Source organism: Cynoglossus semilaevis, chromosome 7 (assembly GCF_000523025.1).
Source record: "Cynoglossus semilaevis isolate Cse_v1.0 chromosome 7, Cse_v1.0, whole genome shotgun sequence".
Classification (NCBI taxonomy): domain Eukaryota; kingdom Metazoa; phylum Chordata; class Actinopteri; order Pleuronectiformes; family Cynoglossidae; genus Cynoglossus; species Cynoglossus semilaevis.
This window is the reverse complement of record NC_024313.1, coordinates 4,662,506-4,677,837: the sequence shown is the minus strand read 5'-3', so window position 1 is coordinate 4,677,837 and position 15,332 is coordinate 4,662,506. Positions and strand designations below refer to the sequence as shown.

Here is a 15,332-nt window from a genome sequence, read left to right as displayed (position 1 = left end):
GTCATTTCAATATTTAGGAACAAGAGGAGAACAAAAGTGCAACAAGTTGGCCTGAATTCTACATTGATCAGCTCAATTCAATGGCAGCTGTAAGTAATAACACGGACGTTATTCTTTTCTTTGGAGTAGAGGACATAAAAATGGTAATAAATTGTCCTAGAAGAGCGATTTGTCCTTAACTCTTTCCATGGTTTTTCCCTTTTTTCCTCTCATTAAAGAGTTTTTTTCCCCTCATTCTGAGTCAAAGCTGCACGACTGTAACACAAATACAAACCTGTTATTTATAAAGGCCTATAAATGCAGCTCGAGTGGACGACTTCAAACCAAGAGAAGCTATTAATGAGCCAACAAATATCCCCGCTTTGTATTGTTAAAGGGTTATTCCCCACATCTTACAGCATCACAGCAGTGCAGCAGCATTTATGAAGCTCAGTAGTAGTGTTTTCTAAAAAGGCTAGTGTTTTAATGTTTCATGGCCGAGTTGCAGTTAAACACATCAGCAGGTTTTTGTTTCTTTTCCTTCCGCAAATTGGTAGCTTTGTTTTGACTTCCTAGTCTTATTTCCATCCTGATTACTATTTTAATATTATCTGACTTCCTAGTCTTATTTCCATCCTGATCACTATTTTAATATTATCTTTTTTTCTTTTTTTATGATTTACAGAGAAAGACGCTTCTGGCTTTAGAGAAGGAAGACGAGGAGGAGAGGAACAAAACCATCGAGAACTTAAAAACGGCTCTGAGGACGCAGCCAATGAGGTGGATGAATATTTAGACCTCTCCTCCGCCCTGACTCTCATTAACATTTAAAAGCCCTCTTTTATCCTCTGACCTTGCCTGTCGATTTGTGAAGCTCATGCGTGACTGTCAGAATAAGTCCGTCTGGAGTTAACCAGATGTAAAGTTAACTGCTTTTTTACTTAAATGAATAAACACCAGGAAGACTAGGAGAGAGAGTTACAGTATCTGACATCCCTCTGCTCACAATACATAATATACACATTCCAGGGCCAGGAGAAAACATTTATATTCAGGACAATTTAATCTCTTGTCTACCATATTTTCAGTCTTGTGTACCATATTTTCAGGACTAAATGTCGCAGTTTTTTTCATCCTTTGTCTGGGTTTGCGACTTATATATTAAAATATATAATTTCACAGCCAAATGTTAGCCAAGAAATAGTTTACAAAATATGTACATTCACTTTACATATATTTTACTAAAAAAAAACCATAATAACAACAGATAAACGAACAGTAAACCGTCATAACTGTAACTGAATAAATGAGAACTCTAAAGGTGTCATCTAAAAGCTCAGCTCCACTGACTTATCTCTGCCTGCTCTGCTCTTAGGTTTGTGACTCGTTTCATCGACCTGGACGGGCTGACATGTATCCTGAACTTCCTGAAGAGCATGGACTACGAGACCACGGAGTCACAGATCCACACGTCTCTGATCGGCTGCATCAAGGCGTTGATGAACAACTCCCAGGGTCGAGCTCACGTCCTCTCTCACACCGAGAGCATCAACATCATCGCCCAAAGTCTGGCCACGGAGAATATCAAGACCAAGGTGGCGGTGCTGGAGATCATGGGAGCCGTGTGTCTGGTTCCCGGTGGGCACAAGAAAATCCTGGAGGCCATGCTGCACTACCAACGCTTCGCCTGCGAGAGGACGCGCTTTCAGGTGCGTGGAAGGACGCCAAGTTACACAGCTGTGGTTTTTAAATCTTTTAAGACGGACATGATGTAGTCGCTGTGTAGTAATTTCCCAACTGTAATGACCTGTCTTTTCTCAGACACTCATAAATGACCTGGACAGGAGTACAGGGAGGTACAGAGACGAGGTCAACCTGAAAACAGCCATCATGTCCTTTATTAATGCTGTGCTGAGTCAAGGAGCTGGAGAGGTCGGTCTGAAACTGTACAACAATGTAGACTCTCTCTCCACACACGGGAAGGTCACTTCAAAAATATTTTCTTCTCTAAAACTCAGACCAGTTTGGAATTCCGTATCCACCTCCGATATGAGTTTCTAATGCTGGGCATTCAGCCTGTGATCGATAAGCTACGTTCTCATGAGAACTCAACATTGGACCGGTGAGTGTGACGTGTAGAAGTTCTGAAGTTCCACACTACGACACAAGTTTTCTGTATTAATGTCAGTGGTAGTAGAAACAATAACAACTTAATACACCGTTCACTCCACTTTCTCAGGCATTTAGATTATTTTGAGATGCTGCGCAATGAAGACGAGCTGGCTTTGTCAAAACGATTCGAGTCGGTAAGAGAAGTTAAAAAATATTTCATGATTTATTTATTTATTTATTTTACAATTTCTATTTTCTTGGTTGAATTCATTGGTCGGTTGTTTCCTCTTCTTTGTCTTCCAGGTACATATAGATACCAAAAGTGCCACCCAGGTTTTTGATCTCATCCGTAAGAAGATGAACCACACAGATGCATACCCGCACTTTATGTCTGTCCTGCACCACTGTCTCCTGATGCCACGTAAGACATTCTCAAAACACCCTGACCTTCACAGTCTTTCCTCTCTTATATTAAAATCACAGTTATTTTTGGTCAGAGTTGTATTTCATGTCAGATACGATCTCTAACCTATCCCTGGCCTCCGCCCCATGGAGAGGTTCTGTACCTGGTCCTGAGCTGTGGTCCAGACTCAGAAGCTCTGGTTGAGTTTGACGAATGTGTTCAAAACAAAATCCTTCTGGGGAAAATACCTTCTAACCAGTCTTTGTTAAAAATGTCACATCGAGATGTGATCACTGAAAAAAAAAAATCATGTGACCGACAAATTCCAGCAAGTGGAAAATCTAGCAGGAAATCACCGAGTGGTTAAAAGAAAAGCCTTCAGCCTAACAGCCAGGATGGCTTTGAAAACTCCCGTAAATCTGTCACATACGGAGAGTCATTACTACAGTGACATTTCTATCTGACAGTCTGATGTTCACTACCTCGTATCAGTGAGAAAACTGCAGGGTCAAGCACCAAGCAGGACTGGTTACCATCAATTTAAACTACACACATATATATATACAAATATATATGTTTTTCCTGTGTCTTTGTCCTGTGTTTTTGACTGGGGTCATGGAACTGAAGAGCAGCAGCTGCAGTTACGTCCTGGATTCACCCCTTTTAGTCTAAGTGCATTATAGCTCCTTCTGCTGAGTCATCAGGAGTGTAGATAGCACTTTAGCTGCCAATGTGAGCGTTTTATTATATATGAGTTAATCAAGTGCAATCAGCTACGAAATGAATAATGTTCCCGCAGTCGCTGTGATATAAAACATTGAACATCTGCAAATGCACTGGTCAGGGGTAATAACAGGATGTGTTCATATTCATGGCTTTTACTGAGGTTTCAGGCCAAATAACAAAGCAGCATGAAAACGTTTCTGTCCCAGGACAGATGTGGCGTGGAAAATCTAAAACATGTGTCACCTCAGTGGAACCTGCTGTCATTTAACCTCCTCTTTAGCTCATTAGAGCGACCCCGAGGAAAGGGTTTGACAGGTTATTTCTTTGCATTTCATCACAATCAGACAACCCCACCTGTGGTCGTTCGTTTCTGAGAAGGGCAGTAAAAGCCACAGTGAGCGGAAGAGAAAGTAACAAGAGCCCAGGGACTAATAGGAAATGTGTGCCTCTCTGTGTTTTTGTCTTGTTTTCCTGCAGACAAGAGAAGTGGGAACACTGTGCAGTACTGGCTGCTGCTGGACCGCATCGTCCAGCAGATGGTCTTACAGAACGACAAGGGTCAGGATCCGGATGCCGCGCCACTGGAGAATTTTAACGTGAAGAACGTCGTCCGGATGTAAGTCCTCAGGTTTCCCTCCTGGAATAAACAGACACGTGGACGAGTGCAGGGAGTCAACTGAGGTGTCTGAAGGACGTCCAGCAGTTCTGTGTTCTGTGTTCAACAGAGCTGGTTGAAAAAAAAACACTTAAAAGTCCAGAAGTGAAGGTGGTGTTGATGTGTGTGGTGTTGTCTCTGCAGGCTGGTCAATGAGAATGAGGTCAAGCAGTGGAAAGAGCAGGCGGAGAAGATGAGAAAAGGTGTGTGTGATCGTGACTCATAGACCACCGACTGTGTGTGACAGGGGTCTCAAACTCCAATGTCTTTTCACTCAGTGGTCATAGTAGTTGTTCAACATGAAATAAAAACTGGAAAGAAGTACACAACCAGAGGGAAATGATATCATTATTGACTGTCTGTTTGTCATAGAACACAATGAGTTACAACAGAAGTTTGACAAGAAGGAGCGTGAATGCGACGCAAAGACGCAGGAGAAGGAGGACATGATGCAGACGCTCAACAAAATGAAGGAGAAGCTGGAGAAGGAGGCCACGGAGCACAAGAACGTCAAACAGCAAGTGGCGGAGCTCACCGCCCGACTGCACGAACTCAGAAGTGTACGTTGGACTTTCTTTCTGACCCTTTGTTTTACACTACAACAGCAGAGGTCACTGTAGGCCACGCAGGGCTTGGTTGGTCACACCGGCAACTGAAATGCAACCCTAAACCATCACAGAACCTCCCTATGCCATTGAATTATGCCAGCAGTCAGTAACTTTCATCTGAAAATGTTTTTTCTCCTCTGCAGAGACAGACTGCTCCTGTACCTGGCGGCCCTCCGCTGCCTCCTGGCCCCCCCGGCGGTCCCGTTCCTCCCCCTCCATCCATGCTACCTTTCGGAGGAGGGTGCCCACCTCCCCCACCACCTCCTGGTGGCATGCCTCCTCCCCCACCCCCACCTGCTCCTCCAGGAGGCCCTCCTCCTCCTGGGCGTGCAGCTATGGGAGGCATCCCCCCGCCGCCGGGAGCGCCGCTGGGACCTTCCCTGAAGAAGAAGAACATTCCTCAGCCGTCTCATCCACTCAAGTCCTTCAACTGGTCCAAGTTAGCTGAAGTAAGTCCCTGGGCGGGTGGGAGAGCCTGAACTGATGCTTTGAGTGGAAATGTCAGTAGATAACGGTTGTTTGTCACCTGCTCAGAATAAACTGGAAGGCACCGTGTGGGTGGACATGGACGACGGCAAGGTTTTCAAAATCCTGGACCTGGAGGATCTGGAGAAGACCTTCTCAGCCTATCAGAGACAGCAGGTACTGATGACAACAGTTGGCAGAGAGAGCGTAGAGGTGGCTGCTGAGTGCACAACCGGCTTCCATCGTTAGGTTTCTCTTCTCTGACGCAACTTTGCGTTTCACAAGCAGAGCTGGAGAAAATGGGCTGAAACAGTGGAGGGAACAAATCCATCAGGGATTTTCTAATAAGTCATTGCAAAAACCTCAACACAGTTGTCATTCAGACTTTCAGTCATTTTGCAACATGATGATGAGAATGCATGAGCTGAGTGAGCTGCTCAGAACCTGCCTGTTTCTTGCGTCTGGCTTTAGTTTGCAGTGTGTTTCATAATCAGTAGTTTCTACAGACCGTGTTTCCAGGAAAGTACACTTCATAAAAAAACAAAAGAAAACTTTAATCTGTCATTTTAGAAGTCAACTAACCAGTGGATCATTGCTTACAGAGTAAAGTGTCACTGTTTAAAGGTATTCATGTGTAGCTAAAAGGTACTGCACATTCAGCAGCAAGAAAATATACTGATTTTAAAGCATTGGGAAGTGTACCAACTTTTCTGGAAACGGATATGGAAGTTTTTTTGTTAACAGGCTTTTTTTCAGCTGTATTTTTCAGTGCTTGAAGCAGCATGTTGAATTTACACTAAAATTTATATATATAGTTATATATATAAAAAAGAAGAACATCTATTGTTAACAAAAAATAATAATAAAATGGACTCCCATTAACTTTGATGTGCGCAGCATGTGAAGTTCATGCACGTATTGATCAGCTGAAGAGCCGCTCACGTCACTGACCCAGTTACTGAGCTTTGATTGGTTTGCTGATGTGTTGTTGTTATGGGCTGCATTCACTGCATAACTGCTTGACCGTTTCTAATGATGCTCACGTCTTCCCTGCTTCTTGCCTGCATTTTAGGACTTCTTAACGATCAATAACAGCAAACAGGTGAGTGCGCTGACACACTGCAGTAGATGTAGGACTGACTGTGGCTCCTTCTGGACCCAGTCTTAGCCTGTCCGTCCTGTGTTCTTCTGTCACGTATCTGAGACTTTTCTGTAGGTCCACATCTGGTCTCCTGCTGTTTGTCCCCTGTTTTTCGGGCGATAACTTTGATGTGTGATGTGATTGTGTTTTTGGACTTGGTTTAACCCTTTGTTTTTCATGTTAGTCATTACAGCAACATTCACAAGAGAAGTTTGAAAACTTGCCTCTAACTCTTTTTGGTTTTGCTCTCAGAAAGAGGCAGAGGACGACATAATGACCTCTAAAAAGGTCAAGGAGCTGTCGGTCATTGACGGCCGGCGAGCTCAGAACTGTAACATCCTCCTCTCCAGGTCGGTCAGAAACATTGACAGGTCAAAGGTCACAGACCGTCGTGTCGTGTCTGAACGTACTGACGTGTTGTGTCCTTCAGGCTGAAACTCTCTAATGAAGAAATCAAGAGAGCCATACTGACCATGGATGAACAGGAGGACCTCCCCAAAGACATGCTGGAGCAGGTGGAGCACTCTCTTCTTCTTCTCTCCTCCTCCTCCTCCCACAATACTCTCCTTTCTTCCTCTTTTCACCTTCTTCCCCTTCTCCTTTTCTTTCTCATCTTCTTCTTTCTTTTGTTGTTCTGGATCGTCTTCTTCTTCTCTTTCTTTCCTCTTCCTCTTCCTTTCTCTACATGTGCATCGTGTTCACTGACACTCACTTCAGTTTGGAGGTTTTGAAAAGATCCTGTAAAACAGAGGCCTGGATTCTGTTTTCTCCTCATTCTCATCTGTTTTTCCTTCTTTTTTTTCCTGCTGTATCCACTTTGTCATCCTCGTCCTCTTTTTTTATTAGTTTTTGTCTCTTCTAATTTACTTCCTTATTTTTCTTTTTCAATGTTTCGTCGTTTTTTATACTGTCATTTCCCCTGTTTTTTTCTGTTTTGTCGTGTTGTCAATCTTCATCTTCATTTTGTCTTCATTTAAGATTTAACATTTTTTCATCCTGATTTTTTTTTTCTTTTTCCTCATCCTTCAAATTTATCTTTTTTTCAAACCATACATTGTGTGAATTTTGTCGCTGCTGTCTTTAAGATGAATTCCCAGAGATCTGTCTTTTATTGTCCTCAAAGATTGATGGTCTTCTGGTTTCCACATTTGTATATTTATATTTCCATGGTTACCTGACTTGACCTGACTTGATTTGCTCTCGTGTCGTCACAGTTGCTGAAGTTTGTCCCGGAGAAGAGCGATGTCGATCTTCTGGAGGAGCACAAACACGAGCTGGACCGAATGGCCAAACCCGACCGGTTCCTCTACGAGATGAGCAGGTGTTTTGGTTTTGGCAGTTGTCATCATTAAATGTGACGGGTGTCGGACGTGTGACGGCTTCTCTCCGACTGCTGCATCAGGCTGCAGATATGCTGACAAACAATGGTCATTGTTTCCACTTTAGTCACAAACACCTCATGCTTTACTGCTCAGCATGAAACAAAAGGCCGTTTGTGTGAATCACCATTTTTTTGGTTGGTGAACAACAGCGATAGTTGTTATAGTAATGACGAGTGTCTGAGGTGCAGTTTGGTCGACACAAATCCTCTGGGATTAAAGGACGGCTGAAAGCTGAACTAAAACCCAAAGAACAGTGAATACTGATACGAATGTTCTTGGTTAAGACGGACTTTAAATTTGTCCTTTTTCAGTTCAGGTTGACTCAGAGTAAAGAGTAAACTCCAGGACACATGTCACTGTGGTATTCATTAGCTGCAGAGTCTCTGGTTTATAAGCTGAAACCCTAAACTCTGCCAAAAATAAGCTCTGATGCCACAACAAAACCTTCTTTATGTGTGACGGAGTGAGCGCACAGTCCGTTTGTTTTATCCCAGCCCGGCTCACTGTTCATGTTTGTGGCTCAGTGTCTAAATTTGTGGATTTCCCTGTTTATAATTTAGGATTTCTGTCTACTCTGGTTCCTCCTGACACACATTTTCCATCTCCTGTCCAGGATAAACCACTACCAGCAGCGACTGCAGGCTCTGTACTTCAAGAAGAAGTTTGCAGAGCGGATAGCTGAGATCAAGCCCAAAGTTGAAGGTGGGGACAGACTCCAACACTGTGAACAGGATGATGGATGACTGTTTTAATATGTTTTTACTAGAGGGTAAAATGTGAAATATAATTCAGAGGCAGTTTGGGCCATTTTCATTTTCAGACCAACCTCAATCTTTTTCTGCTTTAGCTAGGTAAATGTAAATATTCTGCCTAGATTTCTTCCTAACTTTAGTTCTACTTGTTTTTAGCCAATTTTCAGCTGTAATGTTGCAACGCTTTGTTCTTTTTTTTTTTGCTTCTTTAAAACTTAGTAATTAATGAATAATCTTTATATCTTTAATACAATACTTTCCTAACTTTTAGCTGTCCTCTGGCTGAGCTTCTTACATTCGACAAATTAAAAAAAGAAAAAAACGTTAATCACGCCCCGGCGTCCTCTGGCTGAGCTTCTTACATTCGGCAAATTAAAAAAAAATTAACGTTAATCACGCCCCGGAGTCTCAGTTTATTTCTGACACTCTAACTTGAAAAGAAGTCAGGGAATTGTCTTTTATACCTTTGAAAACTGTTTTGATATTTTTATCTTATCAAAGTGAAGTCAAAATATATTTATTTTGACTTTACTTTGACGATGTCCAGGAGAAACAGCTGTCCTCTGTGTCTTTCAGCTCTGACCAGGGCGTGTAAGGAGATTCTTCACAGCAAAAACCTGCGGCAGCTGCTGGAGGTAGTGCTGGCTTTTGGGAACTACATGAACAAGGGTCAGAGAGGAAACGCCTATGGATTTAAGATGTCTTCACTCAACAAGATCGCAGACACCAAGTCCAGCATGGACAAGTAAGAACAGTCATAACATCAGATCTGAGCAGGCAGTAAACTCACATCTGGAACTCCACACCTGATATTCACCAAACCTCATCTGCTTTTTCAAACCTCAGTCTACATAATAAAAGCCATATATAATACATGTTTGACACATTTGTTTTTCTGCAGAAACATCACTCTGCTGCACTACCTGATCACCATCCTGGAGAAGAAATACCCCAAGGTCCTCCAGTTCCAGGAAGAGCTGCAGAGTGTCCCAGAGGCAGCCAAGGTCAAGTAGGTCGAGCCACCTTTAAATCAATGGTGTCAAACTCAATTACCCAGAATCCACTGAAATAAAAACTTACAGAAAGAAGGAGGTCAAGGGGGGGGGCAGTTAATACAAGAAAAACATTGAATTAACCATTGTTGAAAATATGCGGAAATTTTCATTTAGATTTTCACAGGAGACACAAATAAACAAGAATAGAAAATAAACACCGTTTTTTTTAAAATGATGTTGTTTTTTCAGCTATCCTAATAGCAGTTTTCAGTTATCCCCCAGGTTCATAACAAAAGGAAAAACTTGGTTGTTTGGTTTTTTTAACCAGGCGCAGCTGCAAAAGGAAAACATGAAAGGGGAGAAGTCCCAAACACAGCTTCGAGGAGACAGGAACAGAAAATGTTTCATGTTGTCTGGTTCTCTACATTTGTTCTGTATACGTTAGAAAAAAAGGCTGCAAAAATGTATACATCATATATATATATATATATGTATATAATACTTTTAAGACATGGAATCACCACACTGACACATTTGTTTCCTCTTCTAATCACAGCACCACATAGTGGTCATAGTAAGAGTCAGGGTTCTCCAGTGGTTCATGTTTTGCTGGTTTCCAGGTGTTTTGTCTTAAATGTTCAGACTTACACCAGTATTTTTACTGATCAGTCAACCGTCCTTGTTTGCAGCATGACAGAGCTGGAGAAGGACATTGGAAACCTGCGCAGCGGCTTGAAGAGTGTTGAGAACGTGAGTCAGAGATCCTGTTGTACTGTTATGTAATATTTGGTACAGTTTTAAGGCAGTTCTCAGTTAATTTCCCTCTCTTGGTTTCTCTCCATCAGGAGCTGGAATACCAGAAGAAGCGACCACAGGAGCTGGGTGACAAATTTGTCTCTGTGGTCAGTCAGTTCATCACTGTGGCCAGCTTCAGCTTCTCTGATGTGGAGGACTCTCTGACTGAGGCCAAAGAGCTGGTGAGTCTCCTTTAAAAGCCACGTTTCACAAGTAAAGACAAAAAGAACGAGAGTGAATCTGAGGATGAGGAGGGCTTGGCGTTCCCATTTTCTCTCCGTGCAGCTGTTTCTGCCTGACCTGTCGACCTCATCAGTCACCTTTTCTAGGCAAAGTAGCAGCGGGTGGTGAACGCCGCTGCTTCCTGCTGCAGCAGCGCTGACACTTTATTGGTCCGTGTCTCCACAGTCACAGTCACAGTCTGCAGCAGGAGCAGTGGTCTGGAAATTATTTTACACACTCGTGTTCCGCCTGGTGTTTGATTGTGTCACGGCGTGGGCGGCTTTGATCACACGTGAACGCTGCGTTAACACGCTTCGTGTTGTTTGAATCAATCACAGTGTGAGTCCAAGAGGAAATGATTAAAATCCAATGGGACAAAAAGACTTGGCTCACAGCTGACCTGAACCAGCAAACAAACACTAGTTTTTATGGCTCCAAACCTAATCTTGTTCACCTCCTAGTGGACAGTTTGACAGCCTGAAGTCTGATTTATAGATCTGTCCAACATGTTTTATTCTGCCTCTGTGTGTGTGTGTGTGTGTGTGGTTTGCATCGATCCAGGCTCTCAGTTGGTCACACGGCAGCCATTAGTGTCTGTGATTCATTTACATTTGAACCTGAGTGTGTTTACAGTGGTCGTCCGCACTAATGATGGGGAACCAGGGAACATTTGCTGAGCTTCTAAACAACCTCTCACATCTGGTGCTTGTATGTGCATGCAAATAAAAATAGTCGTAGAATATTTAGACTAAATAAAGACATTTTAGTTTCAAACATTTTTGTAATGGTTTACAGAAAGCATCCAGTCTTGTATTCAAAACACAGCGAGGCTCCAGATTGCAATGATTTAGTCACGATTTGCAGCCATCGCAAACGGTCGGTGCAAACAAATTCTGTAACGAGCGCCAGAGCTGACTTATCTTTCAGCTGCCAATAAATTACAATAGCTTGCAAAGAGCCTTTATCAGTCATATGATCGGCATCATATCAGGGGATTCATTTTCTCCCAGTTAATTTGGCTTTGTGAGTTAAAAGCTTTGATAGTTAGCTTGACTTCTGGATAAGGACAATGGTTTGGTAATGTAGCATCTTAACAGTCAACAAATGAATGATAAACTCTGGATAAAATGAGAGTAAACAGCCAAAAGTTTGCAAACTGTTGCAGTAATCAATCATACTTAACTGCAATTAACTCAAATCATAATCAAAAAAGTAGCACAAATTAGAAATAAAACATGTAGCCAACGTCTGACAAACAAACAAACAAAACAAATTGACATAATTTTTAAAGTTATCCCAAAATGAAAAATACGTTAGAATACACCAAAAGAAGAGTTAGCATTACAAACAAAAACGAAATAAAAAAATATAGCAAACCCATATCTATAGATAGCTATGGTTAGCACAAATTTTATATCTGAAATGTTAAAAATCTGAAGCACAAACAGCTAAAGGTTAACCACTAATAGTTAGTCATTTTCCCAAATATAACTCACTAAAAACCAAATGTAAGATGAAACATGTACCAAAGGTCACATTACTGGAAACAGAAGTTGCAGAATTTAAAGTTGAAGTTGTATGAAAACTGTGACACAGTGTTGAGGAACATGTAGCCCACATGTTTGCACCACCCGACAGAGGTAGCGTTTCATTGGCTGCTGTTAACACGCAGGTCTTTGAAGGTATATGTTCTCAGCAGGACCTCACATCTGGATGTTGTTCTGTTTTACTCACTGTGGAAAAAGGGCCACACCAACATGTTGGCTAGCTCTGGCTCCAGGCTCGGGCCTTGGCTGTGATCAATAGCCGGTCATATCTGTGTTAACATGATCATTAAAGACCCGACTACTGGTTCCATGCTCTGGTTCAGGAGTTGAACCCTCACAGGTCTCCTGTCAAACAGTCAGAGATGCCTCTACTGTGTCGTGCCCTGTGTCTGATCTGCTCTTCTCGTCCTCGGTGCCACAGTTCGTAAAGGCAGTGACACACTTTGGAGAAGATGCCAGCAGGATGCAGCCGGACGAATTCTTCGGCATCTTTGACCAGTTCCTGCAGTCGTTCGGGGAGGCTCAGCAGGAGAACGAGAACATGCGGAAACGCAAAGAGGAGGAGGAGCGAAGAGCTAAGCTGGAGGCTCAGGTCTGTCCTCTGCTCTTGATATTACATTCTTGGTCCAAGAGGAACCACATACGCTGCTAGTGACTACAGAGAATGTCTGAAGGTCAACCCTTTCTGGTGGTGACCAGACCTGGTTTTGACATTTATTTGAATCTAATCTTAACACTTGCAGTCCTACTGTTTACATTTGCTATTTTAAAAACACAGACTAAGCAGCGTGTGTCTTGCTGCAGAGCGCTACAGTGTTGTTGTACACTTTATTACCCATGACCACCCAATTTAGCTCTATGGCACAATCCTGTGGTCACAACTGGACATTTTTAAAATCAATGAAAACAAACAGCGCATTAAACAGACCGTGATTTATGCAGTTGTCTGTTGAATGGAGAAAATTCCTACTGTACGTTATATTTTTAACTTTTTGCCTGGTTTACCATGCTGTCAGAGAACAATTGGAAGTGTAAATCTTACAACCTACATTTGTCGAGTGGCGACTCCTTTTGCACCCTTGCACTTTTGAATATGTTGAGGAAAAAATGTCAGTATAAAATACAGTATGGAGTTACGATGGTTTTTTTTTTTTTCATTTAGATTTTTTTAACTCTTACATTCCCCTTCTGTTTCCGTATACACTGATTTACACTACATTTACACTATAGTAACCAAACATTTGTTATGGTAACATTTACCTTTATTTATCTTTTATTTTATTACCAGCTCAAAGAACAGAGAGAGCGGGAGAGAAAGGCTCGTAAAGCAAAGGCCAACGGCGAGGACGACGGCGGAGAGTTTGACGACTTGGTGTCGGCCCTGCGATCAGGCGAAGTCTTCGACAAGGACTTGTCCAAGATGAAACGCAACCGCAAACGCATCAATAACCAGAACACAGAGTCCAGCAGAGAGCGACCGGTCACCAAGCTCAACTTCTAAACCTGAGGCTGAGATCATGGTCTTCTGTGTTCCAGTAAAACACTCATCAACACTAGTTTCTCTGCCAGTCAAGCTGACCTCCACATTCCTCTTCCTCCTCCTCATCTCCTGCAGCAGCTCTGCCTGAATGAACCCTGGCCTTGCATCATGGCAGCCCTACCACACACAGCACAACACATTTGAGCCTTTCATCCTCTCAAACAGAGCAGAAGCCAAAAAACTGCAAACTAAGACCAAACCCTGGAGCCCCTCCTGCTGACGGACCAGTTTTTTTGGAAAATTAAATGTTTGTAAGACGTTCTAACAGAGGACCCTGATGGCCTGTGCTTTTTTTTCCCCCTCTTTGTACGTCAGAATCTCGTGCACAAAGCTTTACGTGCAGCTTTTTAGACGCCTTCGGGGCTGTATGCTCGACCCAAACAGGAAGTTGATTCCGTTCATAACAAAAGGGGCCATTTTGTACAGACCGTTTTCCTAGATCGTGAGTGGCCGCCGTGTCCCAGTGACACGTGGTCACTTTTTTGTAGAAAGACTGAACCTGTGGCTGACTCCCGGCGCTGCCGCTGGACTGAGACGCTGCGTCTTCACCCAGATGTGGTTTTAACAGCAAGTGAAGCAGAAGCAGAGGTTGTTTTTTCATTATCTTTGACATGCAGCATTTATATATATCTGTATGTTGTATTGTATTTTATTTTTTTCTGTTAAGAGCTGGCCTTAACTCTGTTGATTTTAAGGCATGTTTTGGGTGCTTTTTTAAATATTCATAAAAAATACTTTTTGGACTTTAAAACACAAAATATTCACTTGGCAGCATGTTTTAGGACATAGTCTTGCATTTTAAGGCATTTCGGGGACTTTTTATTTTTATGGATATTTTCACGATGGTAAGGCTGGTAGAAAGACTGAACCTGTGGCTGACTCCCGGCGCTGCCGCTGGACTGAGACGCTGCGTCTTCACCCAGATGTGGTTTTAACAGCAAGTGAAGCAGAAGCAGAGTTTGTTTTTTCATTATCTTTGACATGCAGCATTTATATATATCTGTATGTTGTATTGTATTTTATTTTTTTCTGTTAAGAGCTGGCCTTAACTCTGTTGATTTTAAGGCATGTTTTGGGTGCTTTTTTAAATATTCATAAAAAATACTTTTTGGACTTTAAAACACAAAATATTCACTTGGCAGCATGTTTTAGGACATAGTCTTGCATTTTAAGGCATTTCGGGGACTTTTTATTTTTATGGATATTTTCACGATGGTAAGGCTGGTAGAAAGACTGAACCTGTGGCTGACTCCCGGCGCTGCCGCTGGACTGAGACGCTGCGTCTGCACCCGGATGTGGTTTTAACAGCAAGTGAAGCAGAAGCAGAGGTTGTTTTTTCATTATCTTTGACATGCAGCATTTATATATATCTGTATGTTGTATTGTATTTTATTTTTTTCTGTTAAGAGCTGGCCTTAACTCTGTTGATTTTAAGGCATGTTTTGGGTGCTTTTTTAAATATTCATAAAAAATACTTTTTGGACTTTAAAACACAAAATATTCACTTGGCAGCATGTTTTAGGACATAGTCTTGCATTTTAAGGCATTTCGGGGACTTTTTATTTTTATGGCTATTTTCACGATGGTAAGGCTATAGTAAGGCATGTTTTGGGTGCTTTTTTAAATATTCATAAAAAATACTTTTTGGACTTTAAAACACAAAATATTCACTTGGCAGCATGTTTTAGGACATAGTCTTGCATTTTAAGGCATTTCGGGGACTTTTTATTTTTATGGATATTTTCACGCTGGTAAGGCTGGTAGAAAGACTGAACCTGTGGCTGACTCCCGACGCTGCCGCTGGACTGAGACGCTGCGTCTTCACCCGGATGTGGTTTTAACAGCAAGTGAAGCAGAAGCAGAGTTTGTTTTTTCATTATCTTTGACATGCAGCATTTATATATATCTGTATGTTGTATTGTATTTTATTTTTTTCTGTTAAGAGCTGGCCTTAACTCTGTTGATTTTAATTGTTGAATGGGTACTCTCATAGGCCTGGGCCTAATCTGC

At 42.1% G+C, this 15,332-nt stretch overlaps 1 protein-coding gene across 13 annotated transcripts in view; it reads left to right on the top strand.

Moving 5' to 3' along the window:
* daam1b (dishevelled associated activator of morphogenesis 1b) overlaps nucleotides 1-13,970 on the top strand; it is a 49,392-nt gene extending 35,422 nt beyond the window's left edge. For 12 of the 13 annotated variants that reach the window (XM_025056685.1, XM_008312914.3, XM_025056683.1 and 9 more), the window contains 23 exons: nucleotides 18-89; nucleotides 665-759; nucleotides 1,355-1,688; nucleotides 1,801-1,911; nucleotides 1,998-2,101; nucleotides 2,219-2,285; nucleotides 2,395-2,512; nucleotides 3,698-3,836; nucleotides 4,020-4,078; nucleotides 4,248-4,435; nucleotides 4,627-4,932; nucleotides 5,018-5,125; nucleotides 6,021-6,050; nucleotides 6,342-6,439; nucleotides 6,520-6,604; nucleotides 7,304-7,410; nucleotides 8,085-8,173; nucleotides 8,800-8,968; nucleotides 9,125-9,232; nucleotides 9,908-9,968; nucleotides 10,064-10,195; nucleotides 12,204-12,374; nucleotides 13,071-13,970. In XM_025056685.1, the coding sequence (XP_024912453.1) occupies nucleotides 18-89; nucleotides 665-759; nucleotides 1,355-1,688; nucleotides 1,801-1,911; nucleotides 1,998-2,101; nucleotides 2,219-2,285; nucleotides 2,395-2,512; nucleotides 3,698-3,836; nucleotides 4,020-4,078; nucleotides 4,248-4,435; nucleotides 4,627-4,932; nucleotides 5,018-5,125; nucleotides 6,021-6,050; nucleotides 6,342-6,439; nucleotides 6,520-6,604; nucleotides 7,304-7,410; nucleotides 8,085-8,173; nucleotides 8,800-8,968; nucleotides 9,125-9,232; nucleotides 9,908-9,968; nucleotides 10,064-10,195; nucleotides 12,204-12,374; nucleotides 13,071-13,283 (2,964 nt within the window). In that variant the 3' untranslated portion in view covers nucleotides 13,284-13,970. The remainder of the gene's footprint in view (nucleotides 1-17; nucleotides 90-664; nucleotides 760-1,354; nucleotides 1,689-1,800; nucleotides 1,912-1,997; nucleotides 2,102-2,218; nucleotides 2,286-2,394; nucleotides 2,513-3,697; nucleotides 3,837-4,019; nucleotides 4,079-4,247; nucleotides 4,436-4,626; nucleotides 4,933-5,017; nucleotides 5,126-6,020; nucleotides 6,051-6,341; nucleotides 6,440-6,519; nucleotides 6,605-7,303; nucleotides 7,411-8,084; nucleotides 8,174-8,799; nucleotides 8,969-9,124; nucleotides 9,233-9,907; nucleotides 9,969-10,063; nucleotides 10,196-12,203; nucleotides 12,375-13,070) is intronic. The other variant, XM_025056687.1, reaches the window with a different exon arrangement.
* The last annotated feature ends 1,362 nt before the right edge of the window (nucleotides 13,971-15,332 follow it).